The sequence below is a fragment of the Astyanax mexicanus genome, chromosome 7, assembly GCF_023375975.1.
Source record: "Astyanax mexicanus isolate ESR-SI-001 chromosome 7, AstMex3_surface, whole genome shotgun sequence".
Taxonomy (NCBI): domain Eukaryota; kingdom Metazoa; phylum Chordata; class Actinopteri; order Characiformes; family Acestrorhamphidae; genus Astyanax; species Astyanax mexicanus.
In genome coordinates, this window is record NC_064414.1 from 44,693,259 (window position 1) to 44,707,512 (window position 14,254).

A 14,254-nucleotide genomic window follows, 5' to 3' on the forward strand; every position below is an offset into this window, starting at 1 on the left:
GGAAAGTGCTATAAAAATAAATTATTATTATTATTATTATTATTACTATAAAAATTCATATTTGTTTAAAAAACACAGACTCTTCAGTAGCTGTATAATTGCACGTAGCAAGTAAAAAAATCTTGCATCAGTTTGGAGTTTAAAAACACTTTTTCCAGGTCTGTTTACTGAAGGGAATTTCTCAGCCAGTCACAGCATAGGGGGCGGGTGGGGGCGGGGTTTGATGGTGCGGGTGGGGGAGGTGCAACAACGCCCTGTTGGAGGTGTTACGGTTATAGAGCTCAGTAAAGTACATCTTCTGTAATGAATTGAGGATTTCAGCTCCAGTTCAGGTGAGTTTTGTGGTTTATCTGGTGTCTGGGTGGTTTATATGAGTAGAATGCGTTATTCTGTATGTATTACAGGGTTTATGTATGCTTTGCTTTCGACATAAACGGCTCAGTGTGTGTGTGTGTGTTTTCCGTCATTATGAGAGGGAGCTGGGGGGCAGGATGAAGTCTGGAGCTGTAGAGGAGGTGCTGGGGGTGCTGATGTTTTTCAGATGTTTTTCAGGGCTGGGCTGCTTCAAAACCAATTTACCACAAGTGGTTAATGGATTTGAACAGAAATGTACAAAAAATAGGAATTTTAGTTTAGCGATCTATGCACATTCATTGCTTTGATCTGTTTAAAATCGATATATTTGCTTTTCTTTTTTAAATTAACGTTTAATTCAGTGTTTTAACCGGTTGAGGAGCCTGTGCTGAACGTGCTGTTGAGCCGCAGGCTGCCTGTGAGAGAGCCCCCGCCTACAGTGTGTTTGTGTGGGTCTGGATGATGTTTCATAGTAGCGTGCAAATAGCCCATCCATTCATCTGCTTATCTCACGCGACAGTCTGCACTATGTGCCAGCCAGCAAGCCTACAGTTATTAAATGTATTGAAAACAGATAAGAGATTAATAAAATAAGAAAAAAAATTAAAAATAAATAAATAAATAAATAAATAAATAAATAAAATAAATACACACTGTAAGTAAATAAATATATTTAATATAGTAAAATACAATTTAACATTGCAAAATTAGATAAACTGAAGTGGTCCCTATATATATATGTATATATAATTTTTATTGAGTAAAATGAACACTGTTGTTTTATTCTATAAACTACAGACAACATTTCTCCCAAATTCCAAATAAAAATATTGTCATTTAGAGCATTTATTTGCAGAAAATGGGAAATGGCTGAAAACAACAAAAAAAGATACAGATGCACATAATGCAAAGAAAACATGTTCATATTCATAAAGTTTTAAGAGTTCAGAAATTAAAATAAAGAAAAAATAGTGGTAGTAAATGTAAATTATAAAATAAAATGATAAGAGTGATAGGAAATGGTAAAAATGAATAATAATAAGCTTAGAACATAAGAATTAAATAAAAATAAATAAAAAAATAGATACAACAAAGGATAAACTCCTTTCTGATGGTGATTAGAAATTAAAAGTTTAAAATGGTTCAGTTAAGCATGGGCAAAATTATAGCACTTGAGATTCCATTAGGGCTGCTATTAATGATTGCTTGGGTAGTTTTTTTTTTTATTCTTTTTTTTTTTTTTTTCGATTTGACGACCTGATTCAAGTAAGGCTGCAAATGTTGATTATTTTGATACTCAAATAATCTGTTATTTATTTTTCCAAATACTTAATTGGATTCTACAAGGGCTGCAATTAATTTGGTAGTTGGCTAGTTGGTTGTTGTTGTTTTTTTATTAGTTGATTATTCAACAATTATTTTTACCATTTCCTCCTCCTCTGGATACTCTGGACGACTCTGGATAATGTCTGGGTGTAATTCTCAGCACATTTTGTGAAAAAAAACTGCCTTATTTAGAATCACATTCATGACCCTCTAGGAACTATGTCAGGAGCCCCTTGGGGGTCATGACCCCCAGGTTAAGAACCCCTGATTTAGGCAGTAAGAAAAGATCTAAAAAGGCATTATTTTGACAGAAGAAGGAATGTTCTTTTGACAGAAGTAAGAAGAATCATTATTGAAGTATAGAGAAGTAAAAAGAGCATATGATCTGAAAAAATGACTGTATAAAAGCATAAAGAGTGTAACTCTCAGAAGTGAAGCCACCACAGCTCTGGCACCTCTATTGGCTGGTTGCAGTATGGGGTGAAACTATTATTGATAACTACTGATGAGGATAATTGATGATAATGTAACTGCTGATAGAAGTAGCAACAATGTACAGAGATCTACATTCTGCTCTGATTCAGTCAAATTCTGCAAAACTGAGGCAAATGCTTTTGCTGCACTGTATATAGAGAAAACAGTCAATGTAGCTAACTTATAACTTATAAAATAAGTCAACATAAATTACATCACTGACTCAAACTTAAATTTCTTCCAACAGAAAATGTGGAGAATCTGGATCCTTCTCTGCTCTGCTCTTTTGGCAGGTAAGATTATTCACTCTCTTAACAGTCCTACAAAGAGCATAAGAATAACTAAATTCATTACAAGTCATCCTTTGTAAACTAAAACATTGTTTTAGTGGTTTATTCTTGGTTTTGATCTGCACAGAATAGATACTTATTTTGTTCAGTGCATCAATTAAATAAAACAAAAGTAAACAAAGCTGCTGACATAAGGTACACGTTGGCCTAAAATTCATGACTCTTTTTCTCTTCCTCTCCTCGTAGAGTCACAAAATGCCGATTATGTGGATGTGCTTTTTGGACATCAATTGTCCATCAGGATGCCATCGGTGCGGTCAGACTCACTGGAGTTTACATCTGCGGATGAAACCCAGCATTACACTATCTGGTCCAAGGTTGTTAGCAAACGGGGATCAGTGATAGGATCCGGAGATGATAGGCGATTCGTAATTTACTCTGTGACTTTTGATGATCAAGGAACCTACACTCGGAAGAACTTCTGGGACAAAGTGACGGCTGTCACCAAGCTTAAGGTTTTACGTAAGTGATCTTGGTCTGTATCTATGTCAGGTGTGTTCAATCTTATTCACAGATGCAGGAGAAGCACATCTCATTGCATTTTTTGACATCGTACTAGGGTTGCATGATACTGGACAATTTTCATAGCCAATGTTCTTTTTTCGACATTATATATATTATATATATATTAAACAATGCAGGGCCCATGATGCCATCAGCCCCCACCCCACCCATGCGCTGTCTCCGATCAAGAGCTGAGTCAGCACAGAGCACTCAAAACCCGAGAAAAACAGCAAAACAACAGTAATCAGCCCTTTAATCAGGCATTTAAATGGTGTTTTAAAAATAAGTAAATAAATAAATAAGTAAGGTAAATAAGAGCATTCTTCTGTTATTAAAAGCGTAAATTCAGCTGTAACTGGAAATATCTGCACAAAACTATACTGGACTGAGGTGCATAGCTTTCCACACGTGTGTTCACAAGCACATGCCCAACCATGTGGATGAAGGCCATGTGGTTACCCCCCCCCCCCTGACGCTTCTCAGGCAGCAGCTGCCTGTCGCTTACATAGACACAGAGACAACACTGTATATCTACTTGTTGGGTCAAAAATCTAAACATTGCAACATGACATGCTTAAACGATATATCGTGCAGCCCTGCATCCTATCCTGCAAAAACCCAATTTAGGGAGGTAGTACCAAGTCAAAAAGTACCAACAAGCCTGTTTCCTGGATACTGTAGATTATTTGCAGGGATCAGAGGAGGAGTGAGATCTTTGGTTTGAAGACTGACCAACTGAGTCAAATCAGGTGTTCTGCTGATGCGGATAAGATTGGACACCTATTATCTATGTCCGCCTCAAAACTTTTATTTTTCTTTCTCCATATTTACTTTCTATATTTTCTGTATCAAACCCCTGTTTTCTTTGTAACGGTGCACCTAAGGAAGTACAAACCTTATGCTGATTCTGTGTCTAATATGACTTTTCCTATTTACTTTAAAAGCCAAAAGATCTTCTCGCGACTGCGTGGCTGGTGAGACTCTCAGAATTTCTCTAGAAGGCATACGGAGAGATGAAGCCAGTCTGAGGTTCTCCAGAGATAATGAGAACCTCATGCTGGTGGATCGAGGCTCACCTGTGAGGGATCATCCTGACTACATCGGTCGGGTAAAAGTGACCACCAACAGTATCGAGGTGCTCAACGTCAATGTTACAGATGAGGGCAACTATACACTCTTTGATGGTAAAAATCGCAAGGCTGTGACCATCAGAATGTTCATTGTTGGTGAGTTTCTAAACTTTCTTTTCTCTTGTTCAGTGGGTTTCAAACATTGTAAACCATGTACCTCCCATAATCACTAAACATCCAAGTAACATCGACTGGGGCTACTGTGTGGGTTTTGTCCACTTTTTTAATTTGCAAACTATTTATTATTTTTTCTGGTTAAAGCAGTATGCCAACTGAAATATCTTAAAAAGCTTAAAACAAACAGAAAATAAAGAAGAGACAGTGTACAAACCAATTAAGTATACAGCATAACATTCCATTAAACCCTAAGTTTTTTTTCTGCATCTACAGGTCTGTTCCAACCATTTTAACAATTTATATACTGTGCCCTCCCTCCAGGCACATACTATGTTCCTGTGAAATAAATTTGTATGTGGTACTTTTAACCTTAATCACGGGTGATATGTTGACTAAAAAGCTCGAGAACCTCTGTTACAGACTAAATGCAAGTCATAATGTATTCTAAACCACATCTTTTTGGCTGTGTGAAAACAGATAAAGATTTTAATGTGTTTTTAGTGGGTTGTGAAATGTTTATCTGCACATATTTACAGAGATATCAATAGCTAGCAGCATGATAGCAACTAGCAACATTAGCCTAATATCTACTTTAGATACCAACCATGTCTTGCTGGATCTTTTGTATCTGGATCAGTTATCAGTCATGTTAATTTGATTTTTGCCAAACTATTCCTTTAACTATTCTAAAGCAGTCTGGTGACATAGAACTAGCAGTAACCTGAAAAAAGATGCAGTGACTAGCTTCACAAGTCTTGGAGGAAGCCTGTTTAACACATGAAATGTGGGAAATTCCTAAACTGTATTACTGGTGTTTATCGATAATGTGACTGCTGATGAAGTAGCTGGGCGAATTCTAAAATGTACAGATATACTTTACAGAGATATACATTTTAGTGAAATGCTGCAGAGATTTTTATTAAATCATGAATAATAGGGGTGTCACGATCTCGATATTTTATCGAAATCGAATCGAAATGAGGTCACGATCTCGAGTATCGAAGTCAAAAAGAGGATCGACGATCCCTCCCGCGCGCGCTACGCAAATAGCGCAGCGCGCTACGCAAATGGCGCGGCACCAACACAGCGCATCCTATTCATTTAAATAGAGATAGCCACTGCATGAGCGCAGTAGGCGGGAGTGTGATCACTGTTTTTATCTGTCCAACGGGGGAGGGGGGGCGGGGGTTGGGCGCGCAGGTTTTGTATCTGTATCTAACGGAGGGGTGGGTGCGCGCAGGTGAGAGCGTGTGAACTCGCTGAAATGCGTGTGTCAGTGTAACTTGAGAACACTGACTATAGATCACAGTGAGGTGGATTAAAAATCTTAAACTTATAATTGACTACACCTGTTGCTTTCCATTGAATTAAAAAAACATCTTTCTCTCAGACAAAGTAAACACAAGCGTGTTTCTGACTAAAATAAAAGCTTTTCAGGAGAGATATAAGTTATGTGTAAATATTTATAAGACAATACCCACATCACTTATCTAACCAGCCTGTACTGATTTCTGCCCCCCAATAATGCTTTCAATAACCTCTTGTAACCCCTGGGAGCCAGGGGTTACACTCTAATAGCCTTTAATAGTCTTCAGTAGCCTTTAAAAGACTTACCTGGCGGCCGTGGTGTGTCCACTAAACTCCGTAGTTATAAACATCCTGAGGTTAGCAGCGCGCTAATTGACCTGTTTATAATGTAATCCGAGCAGTGCCTCCGTGTCGGCTGTTCTAAACTGCTGCTGTTAGCTGCTTGGGCTGAAAGATGAACTGTAGTGAGCTGTATTATCCGGTTAGTGGGGTTAAAACCTTTATTTGTTTACAGAAACAGTAAAAACGGACTGGCTGAGCTCTGTAGCCCGTGGCTGGGCTGTACTGAAGTAGTGACTGAGTGAAGAGAGCGGGGCTTGTGCTGCTGCTGCTAGTGGTTGGATGAAGAACTGCAGCTTCATGTAATGAGCAGTTTCACCAGCCATCCACACACAGCTCTGATAAACTGCTTGTTTTAATAGTGCACACTGTTGCTACCAAAAAAAGTCACTAGATGGCATTACCATATATATCTTAATAAATAATAATAATAATATTTATAATATTTATAATAATAATAATAATAATAATAATAATAATAATAAATATATTATTTAAATTTTATGAGGCATAAAATAATAACAAGAAAAAAAAACAAGAAAATCGAGAATCGAATCGAATCGTGACCCTCAAATCGAAAATGAAATCGAATCGAGGATTTAGAGAATCGTGACACCCCTAATGAATAAACACGTGAACAGGATTGCAGTGGAACTGTGATTGACACTGGGTGTGTGTTTTGCCCGGCACAGACCCCTCACTAAGAGGGTCTATCTTTAGAACAGGGTGTTAAGACTGCTAAAGGCTGATATTTAAACTATTTTAGGCTAGAATGAGTGTAAGTATTTATAGCTGACAGGGACAGCTGTATATGTTGTATTATTTGGAAATATTAGCTTTAAATAGTTTATTATCTTCAGAATTAAAACATAACACCAAATGTAACATAATAATTTGCTTACATGTCTTCTTTTTCTCTCTATCTGTAGATCATCATCCTCCTAATCATGCTCCTTTCATGGCTCTTTTGCTGCTACTGGGCATACCAGCTGGAGTTTGTTGTTGCTGCAGGAAGAGGATCTGCAGAAAGAACAGTCAGGCCACGGCTACGACTACAGTGCAGTCTCACAATGTGGTAGTCCCTCCAGGGCCTCCACCTGATTACAACACCCCTATGGTTCCTGCTGGCCCAGGCCCGGTAAGAGCCCAGCACTCAAGCGTGCACAGTGATGCATACTGTAAACTGCTAACATTGCAACACCATCAAATACTAGAATACAGAAGAGAATCTAGAAAAATCAAATATATAATATAGATTTTTATATCTGTACTTGTGCTGCTACACAGTCATTATGTTTCCTACATAATAATAGAGTACACATCACTACTCATTCTTTTAAATGTGCATACGTCTGAGAGTGGTTGTGAATGTATTTCCGTGCGTGGGTTTACTTTGTATGCCCATTATGCATGTCAGCTGAAAAACCTGTCTGTCACTCTTTTTGGAGTTTTAGAATGCCTTTGTTAATGCACCGTGAATTTCGTGTTATGTTTTGCTGGTGTTGTTAAAGTAATAAGACTAAAGCCCTATTCAGACGGAATTAGTTTTATAAGTGTTTATATGAGTGTAATGTTTTTCCACCACAGGACTTCTGTAAAAGGAATAACTAATATATAAGTTATAAGAAACATAAGACATTTTAGTATAAATGACAGAGATGGGAGTGGCAACTTGTATTTATATATGTGCTGCATGGATAAATAGCTTTACACATGATTTTCGTTACACAATATTCTAAGTGTATCTAAATGTAAAATTATGACATAATTATTGGAAGCCCACGGGCAGAAAAAACAAGGAAATTAAGTTAAAAAAAAAAAAAAGAATATAATATTTAGGAATCCTACTCAAGTATTTTTTATAATAATGTTGTTTTTCTAGATGTACACTCCTGGCTATCCTGCTCCAGGTGAGAGTCAAGTCCATCCTCCTCCTAACCCTGCATATCCAGTGCAGCCACAGTACGGTGGGCAACCTGCCATGCCCCCTAACCCTGTGAGTCTCATTCACACATACCTATACACACACACACACACACACACGCACAAAGAAACATGTAAGAATGAAAACCTGTTCTGTGTAGAGGTCAACATTCTTTACGCATAACCGTAGGAATAGTTTAGATGTTCATTTTTTGGTGAAGTCATCATGTATTATTTTGTTTTATAGTGCATGTAAAGCCATAGCACATCGTAAGTTTGTTGTTAAATGCTGTATTTTATTTTATTCCTGGGAAACTCTTGATAAAGTGGTAAAGGGGAGAGTTACAGTTGTAGAACTGAGAATAGTTCACTAACAATATATTTTGGGCAGCATCCTGTGATCACTGATAAATTATGAAAGGATGATAATAAAGTATACAGAGAACCAGTTACAGTACAACAGTCTGTTATTATAGAACTACAAAGAGCTTCTATATGATGGAGCTGAATATCAACATACAGTTCTGTAAAAAAAAAAAGTAAAAAAAAAAAAAAAACAGTGTGTAAGACTGGTGAAGGAGAACATGCCAAGATGCATGAAAACTGTGATTAAAAACAAGGGTTAATCTACCAAATATTGATTTCTGAACTTTTACTGAACTATTTTATGAATATAAACTTGTTTTCTTTGCATTATTTGAGCTCTGAAAGCTCTGCATCTTTTTTGTTTTTTTCAGCCATTTCTCATTTTTTACAAATAAATGCTCTAAATGACAATATTTGTATTTGGACAAAATGTTGTCCGTAGTTTATAGAATAAAACAGCAAAGTTAATTTTACTTAAACATATACCTATAAATAGCTAAATCAGACAATCGTATTCAAAAACTGAAGTGGTGTCTTCATTTTTTCCAGACCTGTATATATGTATTATTGTATATTCAATTTTAGTGTTTTTTGGTCTAATTGTGTGTGTGATGTTGTTTTCTAGATGTACACTCCTGGCTGTCCTGCTCCAGGTGACAGTCAGATTCATCCTCCTCCTTCTAACCCTGCATACCCCCCACTGCCACAGTACGGTGGGCAACCTGCCATGCCCCCTAACCCTGTGAGTCTCAAACAGACAAAAAACTAAAAGAGTAAAAAAAATAATTCTACAAGTTCTCTATGTTGGGGTTAATTAATTGTTAATTATTTGTGTGTCTGGCTGAACTGTGTTTGCAGGGCTTTGCTCCAGTGATGTATAATGCCCCTGCTGGCTCTGAGATAGGGGGAAATAAAGAGGGAATAAAGATGAGTGAACTGTCTCCTGCTGCTCCTCTACTCGGGCCAACTAATACTGAGGTACGCACGGGGGAGCAAGGGGTGAAGGATCTTATACTCTCTTTTTCTATCCAGTACTCTTATTCAACATTTTCTACCCAATTCTTTGCATTTTACTTTACATTACAAGACTTAGCCACTGCCATTTCAAGTCTCAAATCGGGAAATGGCTCACTAGCTAGTCAGCACTTAAACAACCTGTGCAGAGTTCTGATTTCTAAGCTTTATTGGCTAGAATTGGCTATAGCTACCCAGTGTAGCTACCTAGATAAAAGAAAATGAGTGCCCATTCCATCAGTAGATTATGTATTTCAACTTATAGCTTTCGATTCCAAGCTCGGTAGATTTCCTTCTAGATGGTTAGTTTAGTGTAGCTTAACTACTCAGCATAAGAATTAATGCTCATTCTACTACTATAAAACTGACATCCATATCAAACTCCTGCTTTCACCAAGATTACAGCTTATTAACCCCAATGCTCTTGAGTTAGTGTCATCGGTGGTAACACTAACTGTAGCAAATAAATAGCCATATAATATCTGTTTTAATTAAAAAACATATACTATTTGTACGTTCTCTAGTTTACTGGTGAAATGTGTGCTAACCTGTTAGCTAAATAGCTAAGCTAAGAAAAAACCCATATGGCAAGCTGTTTTAATAAATAAGTGGATGTTCTAACTGTAAGAATTGTGTGTAATTTTACTACTAGTGGTCTAGACTCTAATTTGTTAAGTAGGAATCTAGGTAGTTATGCCGATTTGTGGAAAAAAAAACAGAATTATAATTAAATACCCATAAAAAAATTTTAAAACTGTGGGTCCAATGCTTATGTGACAGAAACCCTAGAATAAAGGGATTGTTTGCCTATATGTAACAAGAAACCAGGTGTTTGCTAAGTTTATACAACATTTTAATTAGACATGTACAGTTTACCTGGGCTTTTTTATATTTAATGGGAGGTTCACCATGTTTAAATTAGTTTACTTAAATATATTAAATATGTTTATACGTTATATATTGAACAATCCAGCAGAAATTACAGTCTTGTTAGGAATCTCACCCACTGTCTCATGTTTCTGATTCCTGCCTGAAAGGGAGGTTTTTCAGTTCTTGCGTGAGTAGGATGTTTGTTTAAACACTGAGCTCTGGAAACAATTTAAACAATATCACCACTCACTGAAACCTGGAGCTACTTTAAAAGAAATACTGCCATCTTGTGGTAAAGACAGTGTTTTATAATACTGTAAGTTAGTCTAGAAATGATATTAACACGTGGTAAAGTAAATGTGGTGTTTGCAGTAAATGATCTATACTTGTTCTTCCATGTATTGGTTCTGTTTTATAACCAGGAATATTGCCATTTTTACTGCATAGATTTTCCCTCCACTATTAAGAGTTGGTGTCTAGCATAGTTTGGTGATTGTCCTGCTCAAACACATTACCCGACACTTACAATATTTGCTTTTATTAATCCCCAACAAGATATCTGAGCTGTAAACTGTTTTTATAGTCTTTACACATAAAACATACTTCACATTACAGGCATAAATACATTTTGTTGGTCAAATCCATGCAAATATCTCAAACGAAGACAGTTTTCAGGAGTCTAGAGTCTCACTTTGGGCATGTGAGACTGTTTTCTGTAAATATTGTTTGTAATATAAGTACTTTTTAGCATATTTTTTGGGGAGAAACTAGTATCATCATAATCAATTTATATACTACTATCCACTGACTTTTGGCATGTCAGCGTAGGTATAGTATTTATATTGCTCTCTTTTCTTAACACACATTTCTTAACAAACTATTTATTTCCCCTTCTAGGTGGGACCACCTCAGGCACCCTATCCTAGCACGGACGTCCTCAACTCCTCCAACCCCACTGTTCAATACAACAGCTCCAACTACAATTTCCTGTAGTTACTCCAGCCTTTGCTCTACCTCTCAGAGTTCTCACCTCTCACCAGAAGAAACAGGAACTCAGACATTTTACAAACAACTCATAATTCTCCTCACTGTTTAACACTCAGGTTCATCAAATTAAGAAAATAAGCATATTGTCTTGGGGAGGAAGAGTACCGGTAATTTAAAGAGGCATTTGAGTACTTATCTTGGCCTTATATTACTAGAAATAAACATATCAGTAGAAAAAGGAGTTCAACAGTGAACTCATTGAATATGGACTGCTTTAATCTAATAATGAATGAAACTATTCAGTCTACAGTGCTGCCTTACAACAAAACAACAACCAAACTCACATTTGAGTTGAGGTTCACTTGAAGCTGTACAGCATTTCTGTTGTTACTTTCTCTGTTTTAAGTTGCAGTGCAAAATTTTCTGTTACAAATATGTTCCATCTTGTTTATGTAGATAGTGTAAGCATGTAAATGTAACATATTGCACTCTGATACGGTCCAGGAAAATTGTCATATCAAAGATTAAACCTTCATAGGTTCTGCTAGGTTAGTTGTCGTACATGGCATCTCAGCAGGTTACCACACCTCCTGTGAGTTGAATTAGTGGTGTAACAACAGGTAAAATACAAAACTGTGTTAGCATAAATTGGCGATATAATACGTATCATGATACAGTGCAATATATTGCAATACTATAAGCAAGAAGATATATTACTGTTGTTTAAATTACATTTTTACAAAAAAAAAAACTCATAGTATAAAAATAATATTAGTACCTAATTAATTAAGTCTAAATAAAATTAAAGTTAACTTTTTATTCAGAATTTGAACAGTTGGCTCTAACGACTACACAAGTACAACACTGCCCTCTAGCTGTCAGGGTATAAACACAAAACTAAACAATCCACTGTCTGCCAACCTTTACATATAAATTATTAATTATAATAATTGATACAGTATTAAAAAACAAAATATCACAATATTATTAGATATCTATATTTTATTGCAACCTTAGTAAACACACAATATATGTGAGCTAAAAGCATTGTATACACTCTTCCTTATAAAAGCACTAAAAAAAATAAAAACAATAAATAAATCCGCTAGGCATTAACCAATTCAGTTGAGATATTTCGTGAGCTAAATTTAAAAAAAGGTATTATTCAGTTCAGCGCTTCCTTACAGTGTATTGTACCTCCCTCACATATACATCTCTTAGTTGTACATATTGGTGCATGTGGTTCTTGATCCCCCTTTTATGGCAGTTATACTTATACACACAGACACTGAGTTGCCAGTTTATTAGGTACCTTTTAATCTTTGGATGCTGTTGTTGTTGTGTAGAAATAATATAACATACAGAATTGATTGGAACATTAAATGGTTGGAGATTATAACATAAACAACATATATAACAGTTTCGTAGCTTGGAATCAGTGAAATTGGTTGCCAACCATACTGAAACTGCAGACAGTGATATAGTTGGGGATTTGTAGAGCTGGTTATATTTTTTATTTTACTTCAGGAGAGGAAGGGGGGAATAATATGGTGGTAAGGTAATCACTAGTACTGAGATATACCCTGCCCAAGAGGTTAGCCACCATTAGGTTACTTATGTGGGAGGAAATCATTATCATTGTCATACTAAGGAAATCTCCTCAGAGCTTTAAAGACATCATGGTTTGGTCAGGAAGCTTTTTATAGTGGAAAAAGATGTTCTTACCTTTCTGTGTATCTTGCTGGTAACATAAAGTCATAAAAAGACATAAAATGTTGTTTGTACTAAAATGTAAGCATTAAACGTGCTATTTTTTCTTACAGAGCAAAATCACAGACACTAAAAGTTTTTATTTTAAAAAAGTACCTTCCACCATGCAGTCTTAAGATGAGGGAGTCCCAGAGTTATTTCATTAACTCTGGAAATTAATGATATTAATATTTCATTAGCAGCACCCAACATAGCCTTACGCTGTAGATACACAACATGAGACAAAAAATGATGAGTGGTCCATTCTGAGACATCACAGTGAAGGTATGATTTGCCTGGTTGTTTGTCTTGATAAATAATATTTAAAATTATTATGTTCTCAAAATGCCCTCAAATCATTTAAATGAAAAGCAGAGAACAAATGCCAGTTTTGGAAGATTCCAGAACAAGTATGTCCACTATAACCCCAAATTCAAACTGATGAGACCTATTTCTGATTTTTTTTGCGATAAACATGCAACTCAGTGTACATCCCAGTGTACTACCTCATATTCTCATTATGGAATGCAAGTGTTAATCCTCTAAAATTAAAATACCTAACATGCTATGTTTGTAATACTGTGGAAAATGTGTTACCTCCATTACTATTCAGAAGTACTGTACTAACAGTAGGATTTACTGTAGGCCTTAATAATACTAAAACACTGCCTTGCTTTGTATATATTATGCACTCAGAACCTAAGTTTCAAGACAACTTCAGCCATAAGAACAGCCATAAGAACTCTTTTAATGAATTCATATGAGTAGATATGAGATGTCATGTTTTCAGTGTACTGTTTAGCAAATGTATACACCTGATAGTAATAGTAATAAATTGAAAAGTGAAAAGCATCTTTTGTATATTACTCTGTTTCAGCTGTGGGTTCCACCTATTGTATTGTATTCCTTAAGTCATACTAGTAAATTCTTAATCACACCTTTAAAGCAGAATTATGTGAAAACAATTTGGTATTTCATACTCCTGGGTACCACAGTGTAGTTTTCAGTGTACAGAGCCTGGAGCAGTAGCATGAAAGAAATGTAGCAAACACTATTACTCCCCATTACAGCATCACAATAATTATGAAACAGTTAAAAATGCACAAAATGTTCATTTAAGAGAGTACACAGGTAACAATGAAAAATAAGAACATTGCAATATATGTTTTAAACATGTCTACACGTCTTATAGTGGTGCCACAGAAGTGTATTTTATGATGTATGTATTTAGTGTTTATCTATCATAGTCCTGCAGATAGGCTGGGTGTTGGGAGAACTGCTTAGCCATCATAAATAATATCAAATTGCATTCATTATTAGTAATTACTGACATTCTTTAAACATGCAAACGTTTTCAATTACTTTACATTTACATATTCAGAAACAGAGTCTGACACTCCTCCAGTCATGAGGCTTAATGGATAAACTGCAGTTCACCCACTT

The 14,254-nt window shown here is 36.0% G+C and overlaps 1 protein-coding gene across 3 annotated transcripts; it reads left to right on the plus strand.

Moving 5' to 3' along the window:
• The first annotated feature begins 233 nt into the window (after positions 1 to 233).
• On the plus strand, positions 234 to 13,663 carry LOC103026353 (uncharacterized). Of its 3 annotated transcripts, XM_049481434.1 has the most exons (9): positions 234 to 332; positions 2,402 to 2,447; positions 2,691 to 2,966; positions 3,953 to 4,234; positions 6,832 to 7,040; positions 7,785 to 7,898; positions 8,817 to 8,933; positions 9,050 to 9,169; positions 10,973 to 13,663. In XM_049481434.1, exons 2-9 carry the CDS (start codon positions 2,405 to 2,407, stop codon positions 11,066 to 11,068), a joined length of 1,257 nt encoding a protein of 418 aa, XP_049337391.1. In that variant the 5' UTR covers positions 234 to 332; positions 2,402 to 2,404; the 3' UTR covers positions 11,069 to 13,663. The 3 variants fall into 3 exon arrangements, with proteins under 3 accessions (XP_049337391.1, XP_049337393.1, XP_049337392.1); XM_049481436.1 differs by lacking the exon at positions 8,817 to 8,933; XM_049481435.1 differs by lacking the exon at positions 7,785 to 7,898.
• Positions 13,664 to 14,254: the final 591 nt, after the last annotated feature.